This window comes from Accipiter gentilis, chromosome 2 (assembly GCF_929443795.1).
Source record: "Accipiter gentilis chromosome 2, bAccGen1.1, whole genome shotgun sequence".
Lineage (NCBI taxonomy): Eukaryota > Metazoa > Chordata > Aves > Accipitriformes > Accipitridae > Astur > Astur gentilis.
In genome coordinates this window covers 25559751-25583850 of record NC_064881.1, presented here as the reverse complement: position 1 = coordinate 25583850, position 24100 = coordinate 25559751, and the positions used below count along the sequence as shown (strand labels likewise).

General features: G+C 37.4%; 1 protein-coding gene across 1 annotated transcript; it reads right to left on the bottom strand.

Moving 5' to 3' along the window:
- Positions 1 to 484: 484 nt before the first annotated feature.
- ATP6V0D2 (ATPase H+ transporting V0 subunit d2) lies at positions 485 to 21510 on the bottom strand. Its single transcript, XM_049819401.1, has 8 exons — positions 21381 to 21510; positions 13945 to 14116; positions 11893 to 12071; positions 9155 to 9234; positions 7229 to 7306; positions 3746 to 3922; positions 2334 to 2411; positions 485 to 1802 (listed from the first exon to the last, which is right to left on the bottom strand). The coding sequence occupies exons 1-8, from the start codon at positions 21508 to 21510 to the stop codon at positions 1641 to 1643; spliced, it is 1056 nt and encodes a 351-aa protein (XP_049675358.1). The 3' UTR covers positions 485 to 1640.
- Between the last annotated feature and the right edge of the window lie 2590 nt (positions 21511 to 24100).

Below are 24100 nucleotides of genomic sequence, written 5' to 3'. Positions count from 1 at the left end.
GAAGCAACTACACAGGCCAAAATGAAATTGCAACCCACAAATCTTACAGTTTGTTTTCTTTTTTTCTTTTTTTAATTCTTGCTTCTGAATTACTAGATATACTAAACAAAGAAGCCTCAATATAGAAATAAGATTTGTATTATATTTTTATACACTTACTTCTTTTTAGTCAATTTTTCTAAATTCCTACAAAATTATTTCTAAGGGAAACTCTTTGAAGGTATTTTTAAAAGTAGTAATGTAAGGTTCCCTGTGATTCACAATAAAGCAAAATATTAAAAATCTTCTGAATTCTCTATTAAATCAGTATGGGATGTCCTGGGATATAACCCTTTGGTTATGTTTACATTTAAGAAGTGTGGGTTTAGCTATAAAAATGGTAAAGTTTTCTATTTCTTATGTATGAATGCATATGCACATGTATATATTAGAGAGAGAGAGAGATTATATCTCAGTTCTTAAAACCATGATGCCTGAATGTTTTCCATAATTCTGAGGTGTTGACATCAGATATATTTTATTTTTCTGTCTACTCGGCAGGAAATGGATTTTATTTCTGTATCATATTACTGGAAGCATAGTCAGCTGAAGACTGAGATTTGCTGTTGTGCAGCCTGAAACTAAGGATCCATGCAGAAAACCAAGGTCTGGCCTGCTTCAAAGATAAAAGGGCAAATTTTTTGAATGGAGTAGGAAGGCAGAATGTTGATATGGATTTCAGAATCCTTCCTTTTTTCTTCAGCAGAATTAATCTTGTCCTGCTACAATCTGGCTTCAACTTTTCACTCTATTTTTAGTTACCAATCTTAGCCAGGTCCTCAAATAGCTCAGAGCTGGTGTTGTTTGTGTCTGATGTAAAACTGATACAGACTTGGCTGGTATTTTCATTCATGTTTCATAATCTTCCCTAGTGCATACATGAAGATAGTGTCTATGGTGTCCTGGGAGGAGATACTTGTATTGCTGTGGAGTAGATCAGACCCTCACGGTTTGACACTTACAGTGCTCTTCATGTGACCATAAAGGAATAAGTGAAAATATTTTCATGAAAATTATGTTAGTTATTTACATTTAGCTGCAGAGAGGTATCACAGTTAGAAAGGTTCAGGAAGCTCTTTCTTGAGATTCCTTAAGGGGAATCTCAGGGTAACCCTAAAGTTTCTCTCTTATTTATGTATTAAGTCTATCATACAATCTTGTATGCCATGAAGAAGACCATAAGTGTAAGATAGAAGTAGTGGTTTAGTTGGCCCTTTGAGAAAACCATTAATTCAAAATTAAGCCATGAATCAATTAATTAATTAATCAATCAAACATCATTGATATAAAGCTTGCTTCCACAAAGGAGAAAGAATATGTATGTAAGACCTTGCAGGGAGTTTTTATTGATCTATTAAATTAAAATGGGCACAGTGGGGAACAAATCTACCAGCAAAAACTACGAATAAGCCCCTTAATATTTCCTTATAAAGTACTCATATCTCTAATTGCATTACTTTTTCTTACACTGCTGTATATAATGTGCATCATTAATACAGTTTAAAACATCCAATAAGAGTTAATTTTTGAAATAAGATTTTTCTTCTTTTATATGAAATAATGCATCTTTTCAGGCATTGTAGGATTATAAATTCTCAGATTTAGATAATTGGAATGTAGTTGTTAATTTTGGTTCTGTGTCTCTGAGAAATGCATTCAGAAATCCATACAATATTCCTGCATTCTTGTTCCTTTAACTTTACATAGGCATAAAATACTCCAAAATGAAACTGGTTATTGAATGCAAGCACATTCAGCTTTACCTGTGGAAAAGATGAAACAAGTGTTATGATAAAATACTAAAGAAGGCAAATATGACTTTTATATGGTAGCTTTTACGATCAAGATTTCTATGTAACTTTGCAACCATGACTACATTTATGAGTCTCTTGACTATAAATATAATTTATATGTCATCTGTGCATTAATTTTGGTAATAGACTACAGCAACATTACAGGTAAGTAAAGGACAGTGGTGAAACACCTTCAGTAGACTATTCAAAAGAAATTTGATTAAGGGGTTTAAATGAGATTGCTTTTGGATAGGCTATCAGGATTGACAGTTCTATAACTAGTCTTCAGAAGAATGTCCTGGGATTTCTTTTATTTAAAAAGGTAAATCCTTCTATTTTGATTCAGCCAAATGTTGACAGCCATAGAAATACTGTGTTCTTGAATACAAAGCTGAATAATGCCATTTAGTAGAATCAAAAGCCTAGTATCTCATTCTTGTTTTAAATGTTATTCCAGGTGGGTAACTTTCATTTTGATATTTTAAGGTTAAAATTTCTTACCTCATGTTCAAAAAATGCATCTTCTAGTGTCTTTTCTCCAGTGCCACTCCCTACGCCTTCAAACACAGCCTTGTATTCCTAAAAGCATAGACAAACACCCTATGGAAATGAGGTACTACTTTTGCATTCTGTGCAGCACAGATACCTTACATTACTTTATTAATTAATCTACATTAAGTAATCTTTCTGTATAGAAGAACTCATGTATAGATTACAGTTCTACATAAATCAAAAGCATATAGTCAGCAAAAGAAAGAAAGAGAAATCACATTTGTTCTTGTATTTCTTACCATCATTTCCTACAACTTAAAGTAATTTACTGAAGGCACTAAAAGAGACTTATTGTAGAATGACACATGACCTTTCACTCCTTTGGACAGAGAGCAATGAACTTCTTGTACAAACAGTATCCATCAGAGCCAGCACTGTAAATGGAGCCAAAACCCTGAACTCTGATCCTCACATGGCTGCTCATTTTCTTCCCACTAGTCAGCTGGATTTGCTTTATCTGCGTTAATATTGTGTCTAAATCCATTAGTCTGATATATCATCCTGGAATATTCTGCGCAGATACATTTTACTTCATTTCTTACGTGTTATATTTCTGTGTAATTTGGTTTGTTTTTCTGATAAAGTAGCAGTACAGTATAGTTCCAGTACAATGGTTCCCAAATTCATCTAAATAGACTTGCTCTGTACCACATTGGCATGGTGGTACATGTTTGTAACATTCTGTTTATGCACAGGAACAGATGTGCATCTCCAGCTTTGTTTCTTCTGTGGAAAAAAGCAGTAGACCAGACATAATTTTGTTTTGTGTACCTACTTGGAGGTAGCTTAAATACTATAGCTAGTCAGACTACCACAGTTAATTCATAGAGCAAGTGTTGCAGATTGATTCATCTTTAATAACAGCACTAGTCTCATCAATATTAAAAACGTCATCTACTTCAGTTCAATCAGTGATTTAGAGAAAACTTTTCAGAAGGGCATTTTTACGGTACACTAGCAATAAATCAGGTCTGCACTCATCTGTGACATGAATTGTTTGGTCAGCTCATTTTAAAATGACTTACGCTTTTGCTCCAAAATCTTGGAGGCAGCAGCTGTGAAGTGAAACTCAATTTGGGGAGGGTAATGGAGTAGGAAGGGGTTTGTTTACTAGAATGTGATTTGGCCTTATTTAAACATCACTATAAGAGGAACTTTATATCTAAGGTAATAATATGTCTTCATGTCAAAGGCCTTTGATTCCATATACATCTTTATGGGTTCTCTTGTATCTTTGCTGATTTGTTTCTCTCTCAAAAATGCTTTTAACTTATGTGAACACTCTTTAAAATTTTGCTGACATCAAAAGATGTTAAGTATTTGTATCTTGGCTTTTTCTTTTAAGAAATTAGACTACATACGGCATAGTAATCTGCAACACACTTCACTTGCTCGTAGTCATCTGCATTGGCCAACAGGTGTAAGCCTTCTGGATACAGTTTTCCACAGGTTGGATAGAGCTTCTCTCGGTCATCTTTACTCAGCTCAGTGCCAAATGAATTAATGGTGATGATAAAGGCACGTCTGTCTGCCTCAAACTTAATATGCAAAACAAAGAATAAAGAGGTGTTATTCGAGTTCTCATTCTAAATTAAGCTGGGGATATGGGATTTTTACAGTAAGCTAAACTATGGAAACTTAAAAAAAAGTGGACTTCAGAGCATTAGAAACATACCTTATTTTAAAAATTGTAAATCCTTATTTGCAAATACTTGTTAAATTTTAACTAGAAAAATCAAACAGTGTTTTGCAAGCACAGCTTTTATTCTGTGATTTTTGTACTGAAAATATCACCTCTGCTACTTCCTCATTTCCCTACTTAGTTACATGGAGGTTGACAACAAAAATCTCCTCATGCAGACTTCTGAAGTTATGAAATAATACTCTTATAAATAATAATAATAATACAGGAAAGAACCAAGAATCAATAATACTGTTCTGGGGTAACTCAGAGTGCTGTTGAGAGTAAAGATTGAATGGAAATTCTGGAAAAAACAAAATAGTTTCTGAATGCACATATTTAAAATGATAATTTAATAAAGTGGAGGGGACTGTTTACTTGCCAAGATAAAGTTTTCAAGTGTTTCAAGTAACAGTTAATTTTTAACGCATAGAATCAAAGGCTGTATTTCTTCTGGTAGGCTTAGATGCCAGTAGTATCTGTATTTTCCCCTGCAGCAGTAGACTAAAAGTCATTCTAATGTCTAGATCTCAGGTTGTTCTTTTGTACAAGGCAAAATTTAACTTGCCATTCTTACATTATGAATTAAAAATGTAATGGTAAATAAAAATAACCTTACTCAATTCTGTCTGATTTAAATGTGTTTTTCTGTCTTGAGATCTGAATTGACTATGTTTTTATTTCTCTCCTTTATTACTTACTTTCATGTTGTAAGAACAGCAGAGCCCTTGCTAATTGCAAGGATTATGCAGGAAAATCTTTCAAGTGAAGCATACATAGTATACACATGCTTTAGGCAGCTTGCGAAATTTCTTATGCTGTGAATGAATTTTTGAACTGTTTTAAGCAGAAAGGTACTCTTTTCTGTTGAATAATAAGACTGCAGTTGCAACACAGTTCTGCAGCTTCAGCAGTTAAGCACATACTCATAGATCCTACTCCTGTGTACTGGAACACACTGTAACAGGGACCCAGCTGCCCTTTGGCACTGACTTCAGAGTAAGGAAAACGAGTAAACAATAGAGAAATAATGAGAAGAAAATAAGTGTGCTTGAAAAGATTTCTAGCTAATGAGTAACAGGGCCAAATTTCACTTGCCTTATTAATATGAACTGGCGTATCAGCCCAAGTGAAACTGTTTTGGAAGGGCAAGTGCTTTGTTTTTTTAATTCCTTAAAGGCATATAGAATCTAGCTGTTAGATTTGTAATATTTTGTTGGAAGAAAGCATGCTCAGATGCAATTGCAACTAATGCTAGCAGGTTTGGGGCCTACTTCTGGTGGCTCCCAGTTTGGGAAAATGTGCAGGATCAATCCCATCCATACAGACCTTTCAATTCATCAAATTATTGGCACATGACATTCTCCATAGTGAGTAAGGCCATGAGGCAGTTACTTGGTGATTTAGGCCATTTGATTGCTGCAGGTAGAGGTGGAGTCATAGGATGACCATTTCTTAAGTGCTTTAATTTCCATATGGGAAATTGAAGTAGCATGTCTCCTACTTGAGAATTAGCATGGGGCCCTAATAACAGGCACAGCACTAGCTGCAGTGCAGTCCTGCAGTTTCTTGCCAGATTCAGGGTTAAACATGCAACATTTGTTGTCCATGGTGGAAGAGAGATCGTCAGTACTTTTAATGTGGAAGGTTGGCACTGTTACTGGTGGTCAAGGAGTTGCGGAGCTAAATACCTCAGCCTCATTCTGGTAGGGTCAGGTTGGTAGTCTTACATATAAGATTACAGAATAAATAGCAAGTATTCCTTTGACTAGTTAAACTTTGGCTTTTTGTGAATTCAGCTATTATCAATCTGTTCTATGTATGTCTTCAGATTATTAAACTGTTACAGAAAACAAAATCTTCTACAGAAAAGTTTATCCTCCTAGCTGTTGACATTAGATAGGGATTTTAAAGAAGCTTATCATAGACCAAACTGTTACCACTGGTATAAAGAGAGGTTTACAACATGCTTAAACTAATGTTGGTAAGTAATCTGCTCTCAGCATGAATGTCTAGCTAAAAACAAACTTTCTGAAAAATACAAATCAACTGTGGGAAATGTCTTTACCTCTGCCAGCCGATCTCTTGATTTTTATTTTTCAGAAAAGAGTAGTCAAAATACTTAATTTCTGGTCAATTTAACTTGATTAAGAATCTTTAGAACATAAACTGAAACGTTATGACCTGGTTAAATACAATATGAAATTGCAATCCCTTTTAGGACATGGTTTTGTAAGATGTAATTTAGGTTCATTCTTTTTTCAGGGGGGAGCTCGCAGGGTTATTATCTCTCTCCTATAATACAATCTTCAGTGGGATGTCATCAGAATTTTGTTCCATTTCCAGGATGTAAGTTTTGCCTATCCAGAAAAAAAGACTCCTGGAAGCAAATGGGTGATCTCACTCTCAAACTCAACACAGAATTGTGATAAACCACTTTAAAAAAAATGGAGCTGAATGCTGAGAACTCAATTTTAGGAATTTCTGCATCTTTTATTACAGTAACAGATATAAAAATATCATTTACTATGCTGCAGGTATGCTTTGGGGAGGAGGACATTAGGAATTTTGTATGTCATGGAAAAAATAAATACTAAAGTTTTCTGAGTTGAGACAAAAATAAAACAAGCAATGTTGGACTTTTCTGTATGACACTGGTTCCAAAGGTCACTCAACTCTAATTTCAACCATCAAGTTTAATAGGAAAATAAACAAACATAATAGTGCCATGAAGCTTAAAGATTATTGATTAGTAAATATACAGTAATGCCAGACCTTAGCTATCCCAAATTTAATTTTGAGCTAGGAGGTGTAAGAATAATCCACTTTTTAAATTTGTCTACATAATACAGAAAAAAGTTAAGGGACAACAATTTGACATTAGTGAACCATTTATTCTGTTCCGCTCTCTGTTATAGAAAAATATTACCTGAGAATAACTCCTCCCTGGTAATAGATTAGCTGCTTCTCTAGTCAAAAGGTAGAAGTCATCCTAGAATAAAGTCTTCATTACATCTTAGAAAAACAGTTATTATTCAGAGGAGAAGCAAACATTTCACAGATATGTTTGCAAATGGAGAGAGAAGGAACAGGAAAAACAAAATGACCTAATTATGAAAACACTGAGGAGTACTTTCATGTACAAAGACTGGATTTTTCTTACCTCAAGAATAGGTCTCATTATTTCTGCTGTAGTACCACCTTGTTTTTCACAAAACTTATAAAACGCCTCAAGATAAGACTATATGAAAGAAGAAGAGAAATATTTTAAATGCTACTTAAGACGTGGACTAGCGCAGCACGTAGTCATGAACCTAATTTTTAAATACTTCCATTAACTTTGATAATTCTACCTATGAATTTAAATTCAAATATGTGCTTAATTACTTTGTTGGATTGAAAGTAGAAATACTAAAATGCAAATGTCTTGTTATTACAATATGGGTTCAAATGTTTTCAAAAATTGTTATAGGACAAATGTTTTCTTTGCTCTCTAAAGAAGGAACTTCTTGAGCTTCATTGAGCTTCCACTGCATAATAAGCAGATGACTGAAGGAAACTCTACTTTTATAGTGTGGAGGAGGGGATTTGGGAATATGCCACGGCTGTTGGGCCAGCACTATGAGGATGCACAAACTAATCCCTACTGCTCTACCCTAAACCCTGGATTAGGACAGAACAGCGGACAAAGCTTCTGTAATACTTGTCTGCGGAGCCTTCTGGTCTATTAAGGATTCTGGCCTTCACACCCATTTCAAAATACCTGTGCAGGAAGGACCCTGAATATCTCAGAGATGCTGTTCCCCCTGCCTCTCTATCCCCCAAAATACTGTTTGAGGTAACATTTATGTTATAAAAATGCACTTGCTACAACTTCACGCAGTCTTGTTAAAAGAAGCTGTCACTAGCTATGCAATTTTTAAGTAGAGACATCTCAAGGGGGTTTGTCTGCATGGGATTATGCATTAGGTTCTGTATAGTGCTATCTGATAGTAGATCTGAAACATAATTGATCTCATTGACAGCTGAAGCAGAGGAGAAAGCATATATTAATAATTTAGAAGTGTTTGCAGAATAATCCCCCGATACTTAGAAGAGTGAGAAATATTTAAAAAAAAAAAGATTTTAATAAGTGTAATTGTATGGTCATCCACACAGGATATAAGAATCAAATCTGTATTTTATCAAATGGCAAAAGAGTGTCTAATTTAGTAGTACTCCGGAAGAATTAAAATACTTGGGCATATCTGATGTCGTTTTGAATGAGAGGAAGGAGCAGAATATTTAAGAATCTAATATTGGCTTGGGAATTTATAAATATCATTTGTAAGACAAACAGAAGAATTTTTTTCTTTCTCCCTAGTGCAATCAGATCATTTTAAGAACACTTCCTGCAGTCTGGGACATCCACTGTGAAAGAAAGATAACAAAGCATTTGGAGACAATATGCCAGGAGAAACCACTAACAGAATGAAATATGTATAGCCTTTAAAGAGACCATTCTAAGAATATTGACCTGTGTGCTAATATTTGTAAAGTACTTTGAAAATGCAAGGCACATGTTAGATGCCTATCCTTACAGCAGTGTGCTGTAGCAATGCTAAAGATAATTTAAAAAGGAAAAAAAATTATACAAAACCCTTACGTAAAAAAATGTTAGCTAGACTCAAAACAATTAGACCTTTTCAAATCACATCTACTTTTATAAATAAAAATAAATGTTAGCCAAGAGCCTGTCTAGGCTTACTTAGGAGCTAACAGTTCTGTGACATTTGGTGGATAACTGAGTTATTCATAAACAAATGGATCTGGATATTAGCCTGACATCTAGAGCATTTTCATTAATGAGATATTAAATTAGAATTTGGTTGCAGACCTAAAATTTGAAAACTCTCCAAACAGTAGAGTAGAAATGAAAGGAGCTGGATTTGATTCCTGGACTTGTCATCAACCAAGTGACCTTAGACAGCTTGCTGTATCTCACCATGCTCTGTTTCCCCATCCATAAAACAAGGTTAATGATACAGACCTCCTCTTCTGAGACACTTTGAAAAACCCCAAGTGTTACCATTATGTTGCGAGAACTTGCCTTGTACAGTTTGTTGCGCATTATTTCAATGTTCATTTCATCCAGGTCATTTTCAGACAAGCAGTCTTGAAAGAAAGCAGCTGAAAGCAGAGTTTATTATATTGCAGTATAAATCTACATGCTGATAATATGCATCTCTTGTCTATTGCCATTCACCAGTGTGTAAGCAAGGGTCTGAGGTTTCTGTTGTACAAGAAAGAGTGATATAACAGAGAGGAAGAGAAATCCTCTTGATTTTCCTCTTATCCTCCTATCCCTCCTTTTTAATGAGAATCTGCTGTGAGGGGAATCAATCAGTGTTGCAGCCAGAGTCCACATCTCCAGAGAGAATCAGATGGGAAATGCTAATGAAAGCCCTAATCTTCTCTGAAGTATATGATTTGGGCATTAGGGAGATTTTCTAGTGAGGAACATGAAAGATAATTTTTGTCTTAAATCATGCAGGTATTCCACAATTGTTATGGAGAATTCTCTTTCCTATTTTCCCTCTTCCTCTTTGGGTATGTCTGTAGTGGGGGAAAGGCAACAGGTTGCAACTAGTAAGGGGCACAAGCTTTGACCTTGACATGTTTCCAGGTCCTCTGCAGAATGGGCTAAAGAGCATGCTTTTGAACAGGGATGCAGAAGATGAAGTTCATTTGTGCAGCTGGACTGCTTAAAAATACTGCATTCATAACTGACAGGAGTATGCCAATCCCTCACTATTCCTAAACTATGCCAGTGTGGCACACCAGTGCTGGCTGACCGAGGGTGTTGTCTCAGACAGTGGCAATAGGAGATGGTATTTAGAGAGGGTGTGTGAGCCTGGCCATGTTTCATGGGTTTTTCCCTTCCTACTCTTCCAGCATGCAGTTTTTGGATAAAAAATATTAGAGGACATAGCCCTAACAGTTCCTTTTAGTATCTGTTCGTAGCTCCATTGACTGTGAATTTGTCCCATCTTTTTAAAAATCTGATACTATTCTCTGCTTTTACAAACTTGTTTAGCAAAAAGATTTCCAGAAATTTACTACCAGCTGTGTAAAAATAGTGTTTTATTTTACCTGTTTTAAAACTAGTTTTCTGCTGGGATTTGGTCTTCTAAAGGATTCGGTAAGCAACAGTTCATAGCTCACTGTGGACAAACCGCTGCCCTCAGGACTTTGTAAACACTGTCCATATCTCTCTTCAGCCTTGTCCTCTCCATACTGGAGTCCAGCCTTTTTAGTCTGTCCGCACATGGCAGGGCTACCCCCTTGTTCATTTTAGCTGTCCTGCTCTGTACCTTCTCTGATTTCAGTGTCGGTGCCCAGGTGCTGGCAGGGAGGGCTGCAGGGCGGCCTCTGTGAGGGGAGGCCAGGGCTGTCCTGTGCCCTGTGCAACCGGTTCCAGCCGGTTCCAGCTGGTGACCCACCGCTGGGCATGGCTGAGCCCATCAGCCAAGCTGGTGGCTCCTCTAGGAAAATGTGTTTAAGAAAGGCCAAAACCCACATGATATAGGGAGGAGGAGGGAACAGCAGAGGGAACACCAGGGTCAGAGGAGGAGGAGGAGGAGGAGTTGCTCCATGGATTCCGGAGCAGGTGCTCCCTGGGGAGGACCTGTGCTGAGGCAGAGGATAAGTGTGAGGAGGAAGGAGCGGCAGAGAGAAACGGCCACGTACTGAGTGTAGACTCCCCCCGGCTCCCTGTGCTGCTCATTGCCTCTCCGAAGAGAGCGAGTGTAACCTCTGGTGAAAACAAGGGGGCAAAGGAGAGGAGCCTGGAGAGAGGAGTGGCAAAGGGGGGAGAAAAGGCGCTTTTCCTAAGCATGTGAATGTTTCTTTCTTTTCTGTTTCCTAATGCCTGGATCAATAATTAATTATATATGTATTAACAATAAATCAAGTTAATTTTCCCCAAGTTGAGCCTGTTTTGCCTGCAACAGTACTTGTAGGTGATCTCAACCCATGAGCTCCTTTTTTCCCCTGTTTTCTTGCCACATTGTGCTGGGGGCAGGGGGCAAGCGAGCAGCTGGGTGGGAGTTTGCTTTCTGTCTGAAGCCAACCCGGCATGCCTTCTTGAGAAGCAGAACCCAAAACCAATCACAGTACTCAAGATGAGGACACAGAGTGGTTTCATATACATTCAAGTACATCCAGTTCCATCTTATTCTCAGTAGCCTTTCCAGCACTGCCCCACAGCCGTTAATTTTTGTTCGTGTCAGCTGCCACAGCGCATTGAGCAGGGTTTCATCCCAATTTCAGAATGCAACATTCCCAACCCTCACTCTGTTTTGATTTTAGATTTAATTCTTCAAAATAGGGATTTTCTTTGTGTTTGAATCATGCCCAAATCCCAAGAGGGAATCTAGATTCTACCACAATATCTAATATTTATTAGTAACTGTCTGCTTCTTGATCCTTAGTGAGGGATAGGCAAGATTTCATCTTAGATTTTTTAATTATAGATGCAGGTGTTGAAATAAAAATCTAGATGCTCTAAATCAGTGGCTACTTTGGATAGAAAAGATACCTGTTACACTTCTTGAGTAGCCTGTTTTCTTTATGTCTACTACCCAAGGTTGATGTAGAAGCTGTTAATAAATGTCACTAGGAAATGTCCTGAACACCACTTCAGAAGTACTTGATCCACATTTCATGTTTTGTGTTACCAAAACGCAGCATATCCAGTGGAAGACATGCTACTCCATCTGAGATATGCTTAAGATTACAGGATGAGTAGTTTCAAGAAGCAAATAACAAATAATTTAGTGTTCCTACCTAATGGTGTGTCAACCAAAATTGCATTGAACAGCTCAGTGGGGTTTGAGGCAATGCTGACTGCTTCCATTTGCTCAAAGCTCCCCAGTGGATGGCACTTGGGAACAAGTTCAGCTATGGGCCGCTGATGTAATGTGCCGGTTATTAAAAGAATTACGTTGTCAATCATATAGCTGTATCTGTATTTGAAAGAAAAAGTAAAATAAATTGATCTCTATAATGAATTTTACTTGGAAAAAAATACAAAAATACAAGATTTTTGAAAATTAGTAATAATACTAAAGTCAGAAATGACCACAGTACTTGCAGGTTTGTATGTTCACTCCGAATCAATGTCTCGTCAAAAACAAACAGAAGTTTTTAAGTAGCAAGTAGGTAACGCAGTACTAGTTTTAAACCCCATGACTGACTTGGATAAGAGAGACTTTTAAAGAAGGGGAAACTAAAATAGGAATATAATAAGCATAACAGCTGTGAAATGTAGATTTCCTATAACAAGTGACAATGAGTGTTATCAAAAAGTAAATCACCTGAGCTAGCAGCTTCTTTAGTTTGGGATTTTGTTATTTCATGCAGACCATCTGGACAGAGAAGAAGTGCATGGGAATGTGAGCACTAACACTGCAGAGTTCATGCAGATGGACCATTCTTAGGGCTTTCTTCTCAGTCAGCTTTAAACATCTTTCCGTGAGGAAACTAAGAACAGGTTCTCACAGATTTCTTCTTTATCGCTAAAAGTTTTCAGCTGAAGGTTTCTATCAGCTTCTTACTAGTTTTACTGTGAGAGAGGCTGATAAGAGTTTTGTCAGTGACTTGGAAATGGGAAAGCTATTCCTTTGGGATGCTTATAACAAGGATGCCAGTCTTCAGCTTGCGTTGTTGATTCAGAACACAGCTAGAGACATATAGGGATTAATATGATCTCACACAAAATCTGTAAGGGGGCTTGAGGATCTGGTGAAATGTAGTTCAATGATTTAATAATTGTGTTAAATATCTTGAACTAGTATCTCCATTATTAAAAAACCAACAGTGTGCAAAGTTTGTGCATACACATGTATACAGGTATGTCAGTGTGAGAAAAGCCCTGCCATAATTTTAATATTTTCACTTTCATTTCCCTGAAGCAAAATGTAAACATTGTATGCCTACAGGTCACAGCTGGCCTAGGGCAGTCTTTAAGATCCTGTTAATGTATTAGCCTAAAACTGGTCAACTACACTTGACCCTCCCCGAAAAAAAGATACTTTATTTTTTTGTTAAGATAAAAATACTCCTTGAAAGTAAGCTGAACAGTCTAGTGTTCTTGTTACAATATATTAAAAAGGTAATATCAAGGGGAGTAAACAGTTAGGTAAAATATCCTGCTGACATTTCACTAATCCATGTTGTTATTCTGTTATAAAGCAGATGCCTGTTCTTAAAGTTAAGCCATTCGTTTACAAGTTTTATCTGTTTATGATTGTATTGAGATCTCTTCATCTGGCATCAGACAGCACTTGTACTTTTAAAAAAAAAGCTACTTAGGTCTAAGTAACTTGCAATACGCAACATAAAGTCCTTCTGATTTTAATGTTCAAATGGTGTAAAAAGTATTGTAGGTGTGTGATGTGTTGTCTTTTCCCCCTTTAAAAAGAGTCTAGAACTTGCCACATGCCTAGGAATTAAATCACTGCCCTGTACATCATGAAATTGCTAATCTTGAATGAGTCACCCCCACAAACTTAAGTTTTGCAAGTTCTCTGACTTAAATGATGTTTGGAAATGGTAACTATTTTCCTCAATCTCTACCACTCCTCCTGCCACTGTACACAAAAAAAAATCTGCTTGTGTTCTTTAAAATAAGTAGTTGCAAAGACAACAGCTCGTCATATATATATATTTTCAGAACTTATATTAGCAAATAAAGTATATAAATGTTGCAGTATCAAAGTAATTTTTCTATTTTTGAAACCTAATAGAAATTCCAGTACAATGTATTTACATTGTTTTAACTTGTAACTGTGCTTTTTTTTGAGTCTGTGTGGTAAACTACATGATAATATTACTTACGTGATAAAATTCAGAAAAGTGGCAAGAGGTTCAAAGGCATGGTTTCTAAAGTAATGAAATTCCGTGAGTAGTTTTGCTTTCAGTTTATCATCGATGGTGGAAATAGTGAGAGGGCCAGTTTCGTTAGCCAAGAAGTTGCCATAGTCTGTAGTCTGTAGATGTAACTTCAGATCTGGAATTAGATTCGGGGGAGATCATGAGAAGAAACTGTCATTATATTGTCTACAAACCAAATTTAAAAAAAAACATTTAAAATATTAATTTCTAATATTGTATTTTCATATTAAATGTCTGATCATACTCTATTGAAAAGTTTTTGACATAGATTTAATATAGAGTAAATGCATAATTAATGCCAATTTGTACTGCCTTCTACGAGTAAGACTTACTGCATGCCACAGGAAAGTGCAAATAATTTATGCCTTTGTCAGAAGTTTCACCAGCAGCTTTCATTTCCAGCCACACCAGGCACAGTGTTAATTACTGCTGTACCTAGCCCCTTCCCAATCAGGTTTTGATTTCACTGATTTGCACCATTATATCTCAGTTGTTTTGTCTCCTGCGCTCCTATGGTCTGTTATGCATCAATAGGAATCATCCTTTAACTTTGTTAAGATCTTAATTTTTCATATGAAGCATTTAAACCTCAGGTAAGACTATAATCTTATGTTATCAGGCTGCCTGAAGAAGAGGAGAGAACACATCTTGCCTGGCTCAGATTCTGGGCTCCAAATGGCTTTGCAGTGGAGTACTTGAAAGGGCAGAGCTAGACTCTCTTAGCATTTCTGGTTTTGCTTTGTCTGATTTATGGCTGCGACTACCAGACCCTAAGAAGCTGTTCCAGAAACCTGGGTTATTGTGACATATTCTGTCTGAGCTCCCGACCCTGGTAACTGAGGAAAATGAGTTGATTAGACAACAAAGTTGAAAGAAGCGTTAGTAATATCTAAGAATTCCTTTCTCAAATTTCCTCTGCTAGCCATTTCCCACCATGAGGCAGAAGTAAGAATTTGAATCAGTTCTTAGTGTTCAAGGCAATCTAACATTTCCTTCTAGAAAAGCTCCTGCTATATTGCATAATTATGTTCAAATGCTATATTAAAACTACCGTAAATTATAGATTGGGATGATGTTATATGGTTTGGGCATTCATAATGATTAGATTTCCAGATAAAATTTGAAGTGATACTTAGTGAAAAGTACAGCAAGACTCCCACTGACTGAAATAAGGGTGTACCTGTAAGGGAAGTTAATATGCAGTTAGCAAGGTGTGCATTTATCAGTATAGTAGCTACCCTTTCCTATTTCCCCATGTGTATACTTTCTTAGTATGCATTAAGGTTGCCTACACTGAGACTTAAAGCAAAAGAACTAGCACATTGCGAATTCGAACTCCTACGCCTAGCACTCTAGCTTACTGAGATAGATAACCCACAGAGTTTTCTATGCATGTTGGCTGCCATTCGAGCTCATTTTAGCAATTACAGAAACATAGTATAATTTGGGTTGGAAGGCACCTTTAAAGGTCATCTAGTCCAACCCCTCTGCAATGAGCAGGGACATTTTTAACTAGATCAGGTTGCTCAGAGTCCCATCCAACCTGACCTTGAATGTTTCCAACCTCTCTGGGCAACCTGTTCCAGTGTTTCCCCACCTTCGTCATAAAAAATTTCTTCCTTATATCTAGTCTGAATCCACCCTTTTTTAGTTTAAAACCATTACCCCTTGTCCTATCACAGCAGGCCCTACTAAAAAGTCTGTCCCCATCTTTCTTATGAGCCCCCTTTAAGTATTCAAAGGCCACAATAAGGTCTCCCCAGAGCCTTCTCTTCTCCAGCCTAAACAACCCCAACTCTCTCAGCTTTTCCTCATAGGAGAGGTGTTCCATGCCTCTGATCATTTTTGTGGCCCTCTGGATCCGCTCCAATGGGTCCATGTCTTTCCTGTACTGAAGACTCCAAAGCTGGATGCAGTACTCCAGGTGGGGTCTCACCAGAGCAGAGGGGCAGAATCACCTCCCTTGACCTGCTGGCCATGCTTCTTTTGATGCAGCCCAGGATACAGTTGGCTTTCTGGGCTGTGAGCGCACATTGTCAACTTATGTCCAGCTTTTCATCCACCAGTACCCCCAAGTCCTTCTCCAGAGGGCTGCTCTCAATCCCTTCATCCCCCAGCCTGTACTGATACTGGGGGTTGCCCCAACCCATATGCAGGACTTTGCACTTGGCCTTGCTGAACCTTATGACGTTCACATGGGCCCACTTCTCGAGCTTGTCCAGGTCCCTCTGAATGGCATCCTGTTCCTCAGGTGTGCCAACCACACCACTCAGCTTGGTGGTGTCTGCAAACTTGCTGAGGGTGTGCTCAATCCCACTGTCTATGTCGTTGATGAAGATATTAAACAGTACTGGTCCCCGTACAGACTCCTGAGGGACAGCACTTGTCACTGATCTCCATCTGGACATTGACCACTACTCTCTGGATGCAACCATCCAGCCAATTCCTTGTCCACAGAATGGTCCATCCGTCAAGTCCATATCAGATCACATCAACACACTATTAGATAGGATGGCCTTACTCAGCTAGCACTCTGGAACTGTTAGCATTTCTCCAGATCTTCCTGCAATAGACTGAACTTATGCTACCAGCCTAAACTAACTGCTTCTTAAAATTATGTAGGTGATCACAAAACTGTTGACAAAAGAAGGCAGAGGTAATTGGTCTTTCAATGGTCAGAGCCAGATACTAGGAAATAGTCATAGTTTCAGTACAGGCTTCCATGTAGGAAGAAGAAAGAGAATCCAAATATGAAAAAAGAAAACCACTTCATTCAAGAAAGAGAGAAAGGTAAGCAAGATTAAGAGATAAATAAAAATGCAGAATTATGCCCAGAAATTAGTCTAAATATGTGAGATCAACTTTTAAAAAAATCACTAATTTTTCCATATCACATCTACATTTCCTGTGAAAACTGATCATTTTTACTTTCTCTTTTTATTGCAAAGAAGGTAAAAATACTTGGCATATGGTGGGATTAGATAATACTACCTCATTACAAGCAGAGAGCTGAATTCCAGCTTTCCTCAATTCCTTTTCAGGTGAACCACTGATATCTACATTGATATCACTACCTCACACTCTGTAAATGCATTTCAAACACAGTGGTTTTCAGGGGTTTAACACCTAAAGCAGATTGCAAAACCCAAATATCAGCCCAAGTACTGAGCATTCTGAAGTGTGTTTAACATCATCATGGGATGAACAGAAACGAAAACCACTGATTAAGAGTAGTTTAATAAGGCTGTTACCTTCCTCAGGTTTCTGATTGACTGAGTGGTTTCAGAAACCATGCCCTAATGTAAGGTATGAAAAATATTAGCTAGAACACATTAAATAGCCCCACCTGGCTCTCAGAAGCTATGGAGCAAATACTATGCCCAGGAATATTGGATTTATGATCCTGTCAGTTCCACAGCCTGCTTTATAGAAGTATTTCTTCTAAATGATTTAATAAATGCCAGCATGCATACTGTATGTAAGGAATAATATTTAACCCTGTCTCATGGCCTTGGTCAAAACAATTGAGAAAGTAGTCATCCACAAGCTCCAATACCATATAATATCAGTCAGGAATGCCATAATCAGAGTTCACACCATGACAAAGTTCAGTGCAGCAAAGACGGCTCTGTTGGCCTTAAATTATAGTATTCTCTTTGCTGTTGGCGTAAGTAAGACCTGGGGACTAACACAGTTAACGTGTACTAGTAACATGACCTGATGATCTGGCAAGAGTAGATGGTTGAGCATTACAGGGACCTCAGACATTCCTGTTCACCGGAACTTTTTAGTGATGGTAGCTGCTCCTTTTCTCAGGGGCTCTTGGAGACCTACACAAGACCCTGAGCTTTTTCAGCATGTCCACAAGGTCCCTAGGAAAGAAAATTCCTGTATTTCAGCTGTCAGTGTTATTGCCATCCATCTGCATCATGTATTTCCTCATTCAATTATATGCAGGAAAATCATTATGTAGGAAATGTATGACTTTAAATAATGTGATTTTAAATCACATGATCTTACTCACAGTTGAACAGCAACCAAACACAACAGTAAGTCTAAAGGGAATTATGCACAGAGGGATACTAGTTTAAGACAAATGCAGTTAAGACAGGAATGGTGCTGATCAGAGAGTATTGCAAGAACTTGAACAAAGCGTTAAACTGGTCTCTCCATATCAAGCACATGGTGTCTTGTCTGACTCCTCACTTTGCTAGCCCACTACCCCCAGTTTTCAGTTACACTGTTATTTCAGCCGCTGTGTGCTGGTGTGTCCTTGCTCTGGCAAGTTAAGTGAACTTACTTCAGTGATGTTCGTGGGACCAGAGCTGGGCTGCTTGTCCTTCTGTGACCTAGTCTTCCTTCTAAAGAGCAGTAGTCTTTCCATCACACAAGGAAGCAAGGAAAGAATAAAGCACTGAACTTAATCCCCTCCCCCCCCCCCATTTTCTACTTCAAAGACTGTCAGCAGGGTTCTTCTGGGGATCCCATTCCCCAAAACAGATGATGACATAGGGCCAAACTAGTAGCACGCCATGTTGCAGAGGTTTCAGCCAGTCTTGCAGCCCACAAGGTAGCTCCATGGAAATTATAATAATTCAAACAAGCCCAAAAGGATGTCTAAGTTAAGCTGAAGGCCTCTTCTCTCTGTGTGGCCCTGAACTGAGAGGACACAGTGATATCATTAAGTCAAATAGCATCCTCCTTTTTTTCTTTCCCTCTCACTGTAATACTTACTCTGTGATTACCAAGCAGATGTAAAGCACTAACCTACAGGTTTTCTTGTGGTTCTTCTGTACTGACATTATGGTTTCCCCTCTAGAGATATCAAAACCACTTTGAAATTAAAAGATCTTTTTGATTCTATTTATGGGTTACTTGGGGTGGTTTTGATTTTTTTTTCTGCTTGTTTGTTTTAGCATATTTATAATATTTGTAACTTAGGCCAGTTTTTGTGGTGTGGTGCTATGCCACAGAATGCAGAATAGGGTGAATTTATTACCTTTTAATGTGAAGACATGAACAGAAGGCACTATCGGACAAGTACAATAGTACTACAGTACAGATCCACATGCTGGGTCTTTTAATTGGAAACAAAATACAATGGAGCATAAAGCTCCATTTTTTACTTTACAGGTAAGGGTCTGTGGTTTTGATGCACTGTACGCTTGTGGTGCAAGTTCAATATTACAGCATCCTATATGTGCAGAGAGATAAGTGTATTTAGCCTCATGTGCAAATCCAATACTTCTCATATTTTCATTATAAATAATTCATTTGGTAGATAACTGGTGGGAATCTGTTAGCTGTCTAAAAGAAGCAGAAAAAGTTACAATGGAGAAAGAGATGTAGCCGAATAGAGAAAAAAGGGAAGTGCTGGTGGGTAGTAGAGATGTGCTTGTAGGCAGGTTGATGAATGTTGCTGCTTCTGTCACTGAAATAATTTGCATTCTAAAACTGAATGAACATTAGAAAGAAGAAGGTTCAAAAATAAAAAAGTCACTGTTCTTTCTACTATAAATCTTACTTTGAAAAGGATTTTATTGTGAGCTGTCCATCTGTTGCATGCCCTTAATAATATTCAAGGTGTTAATGTTGAATAATGTCAGAAAAGTTTGAAAACTACTTCCTGGTTGTAAAAAAACTTTCTTGTAGCATGACTTCAAATTTAGATAGCTTTTCTTAACCATTCTTAACACGAACAAGTATTCTTCTGGGAAGGATGAGGGAAATCCTTTTTTCTTGTATGTTTTAAAAAATATTTAAACCTGTATATTTTCATCTTATTCAGAAGTAACCAGGATTTTATGTTTGGGGTTTTTTTCTTCACGGAGCCTTTGATGACACCATTTATTGAGCTTCTCTGAAGAGACAAATGGAATAAGAGCAAGGTTTAATAATTCCATCATTCTGTACTTTGTGTCTTTTATAGATGTTTGAAGCTCTATTAGCTTTTTCTGAACTCTGTATATTCATGGAGCAGGACTTTTGACTTAAACAATTAAATACAATATCAAGAGTGTCTGTAGAGTCTTTAAGTTGCATAGATCACAAATGCTAGTACAAATAGGCTACAAAAACTGTTGATTTTGTCCAGCTGACATAAGGAATAGATTTCACTTCTCAAAGTGTATATATGTGTTCTGTGTGTCTAAACTGCCATTGTATGAAATGGAGAGCTGATAGAGCTCTCCATCTTATCAGCTGAAGTAGGTACCTGCACTTGGTCAGTTGAATAGTCTCTAGATCCCATTTGCTGTATTGACAGTCTCTTTAACCATGAGAGGAACTTTATCTTGCTGACAGGTAAATACCAATATGTATCTGTTTAAATGTAGTTGTTTTAAACTGCAAGATGAATGGCAAGCAACCTTCCCAGGCTTATGTTGTTACTATATTAATAGTTTAGACAGCCTCAAAACTCCACTGTATATGGGAATTATCAGGTTCTGCACTTCTCATTTCCCCAAATCTATTACTGCATACAGAAAGCAACCGATGCTTAAAACAGAGCAAGCTTATTATTTCTCCTTGTTCCTTTTTCAAATTAATCTATTATACTGCATTTTATAGAAATTATTTCAGTGTGCAGTTATAGCTTTTATTTTGCAGTCAGGGAAAGAAACTTTATGTTCCTTTAGAAAGGTGATATTTTTTCGGTTGCGTTTTTTTTCCTGCCAAGTGTCTAGAGGTATATCATATGATTCTTTGTATAAGTCTGTCTTCATCAGGCTGTGACCAGTCTTGGCCACAGAAAGCTGTTTTGGAAACTAGTGTGTGTTCTCTTTTTTGCTGTGGCAAAGTCACCTTGAAAAATGCCCTTTTTTTTTTTTTTTTTTTTTTTTTTTTTTTTTTAAAGCTTGAGAATAGTTCAGTTTTATCTTTGTGAAGTCTAGTTTTCTCTTCCTGGTAAGTAAAATGTCCCCCACTGTCATAAAACTCATGAAGTAATGAAGTACTAAAATTATATCTTTTATAGAGAAACTCGGAGCCAAATGGTAAGTTTTTAATAAGATTTTGGGAACTATTTTATCCAGCTGAAATGGTATGAAACTTCTACACTTGAACAGTTCTGTAGCATGGTTAAAATCTGTGAGAAAGTTACCAATCTCCATAGGAACTCTATGGATGAGATTTCCAAATCTTATCAGTAAACTAGAAAATCCCATCATCTGGATTGCTTTGCAAATCAGTCTGTAAAATCCTAGGGTAATTTCTATGGAAAGCTATTAACTTAAATATGAGAACAGTTCTTCAAAGGACATTCAGGGTTATCTCTGGTTTTTAAGATAAGCTCTCAGTACTTCAGTCTTTTACCTTCCCTTCTTCAAAGGTCTAAGCAACAGTATTTCTTCCTAAATAAAATAAACCAGCAGACTTACCTTCTAGTGTCTCACACTGTGCTAAATTGACATAGTCCGCACTTGTCAAGATCCCAGCTTTGAACCCTCGGACCAGACCCTCCAAGTAGCCATGGTCCACATTGAAGTAAAACTCTGAGTATCCTGGCATGGAGAAAAGGAGATTTAGTCTCTCCGCTGGATATTTGATGGTACTGAGTATCTGCCACCAACTGTTTTCCTCCTCTTTGGAAGAGGTGACAAATAGTCGCTGATTTCCTGCCAGCCTATGATTGTGTTCTACCAACTGGTTTCTTCCTGTTTCTTGCTCCTACTGTAGTTCCAGTATAGTTCATGCTTACACAACAGCCAGCCAGCAAATCCAACCTCCTGCCAGAGTCAGAAAATGAACCTATTATTGTTGAAAGAGAAGCCAAAAAGGAAGTATAAGATTTAACCATTCCTTACAAGAGTGCTCTGCTCTGTACTGATTGGAGAATGATAAAGTATATTACAATGCTTGATAGCATTTTCGCATTTCTTAAATGTATTATAAACAGGAAGTTATCTGTGAATACCTATTTCTGCACTAAAATGGTGGGCTGTGGTAGAAAATAGCCTATTCAAGGAACTTAGGCGGGGTTTTAATGTCTCTGTATACCTTTTGGTTTTGAACATTTTTGATTGCTGGAAATTTTCTGCTGCTCATCTCTATCAATAAATGTATATATGAGTTACAAGATCCTTCTAATAATTACAGTGAACATTAGGTCATGCCCATAGGTGAAATGTCTTTGAAGGGTTTGACTTTCATTAGCCTTTAAAATGAGTATCCAGAACTGACCTCAAAACTATAGTTTGTCCAAGTTCCAGTCAAAATACTCTGGTTATATTCATTAAGATGTGGAAATAACTCATATTTTTCCTCCTACAAAATAAAGATTATAAAAATAGGAATCTTGATTTCAATAATGCAAATTTAGAGCCTTTTTAGACTTCCTGATTTTGATTCAGTTTAAACTCAAAACTGCTAAATCTGTCAGTGACTTTTATACTGAACTAAGTCTGCCACCTTTCAGATTGAGATGCCCCAGAGCTGATGGTTCAAAATGGATATGCTTGTGTGTCTTGCTCCTGGCACAGCAAGGTTTTGCAGGCCATACAATGAGGGACAAGGTGCCTGGGTGTTTGCTGCCCAAGCAGCCACCTCCTCTAAGAAGGTCACTAGCTAGCTGGCTTCTTGGCTGCCTGGCCAGGAGCCTCCAATGGGCAAGAAGTGGCCACGAGCCACCTGGCAGGCCAGGCTGAGTCAGGGCAGTAATACTGCTGCACCTTGAGGATCAAATTAAAATTGTCTTGGGCTGGTTATTACCATGCCTGTAACCAACTGCAGGGGAAATAATGACAGCATTTAGACATTTAAACAAATCACATCCTCGGATATGCAAACTGTAATTAGTTGAGAGTTCAAATGGTGCCTAGAGTTTTGAATTTTGCTCCTTGTAAATTAGGCTTACAGTTTTAAGTTGGCCAGTCCTTAGCATTGCAAAGTTAACCCAACTAAAGAAAAGTGAGACAGATTAGGCCTATTAGACAACAGAAATAAAACAGCTCCCTCCCACACAATTTGTTTTTGTCTCCCAAGTTTGCATGCCAGCAGTGCTCAGAACCATTTCGTGCAAGAAGTTGTCAGAAGTTTGTTGATGATGTTTCAAAAGCCAGGGAGATTTTTCAGGATACAGACCACTGTCAGTGCTTCCTATTGACACATGAAGATAACCACATTTTAACTTAAACCTGCTTTTTTTGTTGTTGTTGTTGCCATCATTGTTCTAGTGTGTTTTGCTCGACGGACTCTGATATTAATTTTTTTCAAGGAAAAGAAACAAGGAGAGGTAATAATAGGAGGGACTCATTATTGTGTACACTAAGAGCAATGTTTGTTTTTAACCCACGTATCTCTTAAGTATGTGTTACATAAACAAGTAATGTCTCGCAGCAGCTGAATTCAGGCCTCCCCCAGCTGCAATCACAGCATATCAGAATGTGGCACATATCCAGCTGGTGGCAGTCCAAGGTTACGCTGCCGACGAGCTTCTAAAACTTCAGAGAGCAGAGCCAGTGCAGAAATGGCTTTGCAATAGATCCTAAATTTAGTAAGGTGCAGGGTCATGTGAATACTGCCTGGCAGGTGCAAATTCCACTGGTGATCCTCCAGTGAGAAAGTGCTACCATGGGATCCATAAATACTATCAGGACCATTACTTGAAAAGTAATCACTCAGCAAAGTCATTTCATGAAATCTGTGTAATTTTGAATGATTTCAGGAAATTGCAAAATCAGGCTAAAGTCTTGAGTGATTTTATCTACTAAGGGATAAGGTGTCAGATGATATGATCCAGGCTAATAGACTGCATTCAACAACATCAGAAAATGTTCAGTTCTGTGATTTTTGTTACAAGAAAAATTGATGAAAGGAGACAGCTTTAGCAGCAATTTAGATGTGATGATATATATAGTTAGCTAATGTACTAAATTTTTATGTGAAAATATATATGTTCAGTATCTATTCTTGTAATCCATCAATATCATGTTCTATATCTATTGTTCTAATTTCTTATGAGTGGCTAGTACCATATGATTTCTTTAACATTTTGTAGTGAGTACATTTTTATTAAAAAAGTCTCATTCTTTATGTTAATGAATTTATTTATTTAGAGCTGTGAATTGGTTTTAGCAAATTACCATGTGAGAAAATACGA

Bases quoted from the DNA above. Each gene is read 5' to 3' on its own strand.
- ATP6V0D2 (XM_049819401.1), bottom strand. From the start codon at position 21,510: ATGCCAGGATACTCAGAGTTTTACTTCAATGTGGACCATGGCTACTTG. The intron at 9,235-11,892 runs GTAGGAACACTA...CTCTGCTTTCAG, and splicing joins TTTGGTTGACACACCATTAG to CTGCTTTCTTTCAAGACTGC. The intron at 3,923-7,228 runs GTAAGAAAAATC...TTGCATATTAAG, and splicing joins TAATGAGACCTATTCTTGAG to TTTGAGGCAGACAGACGTGC.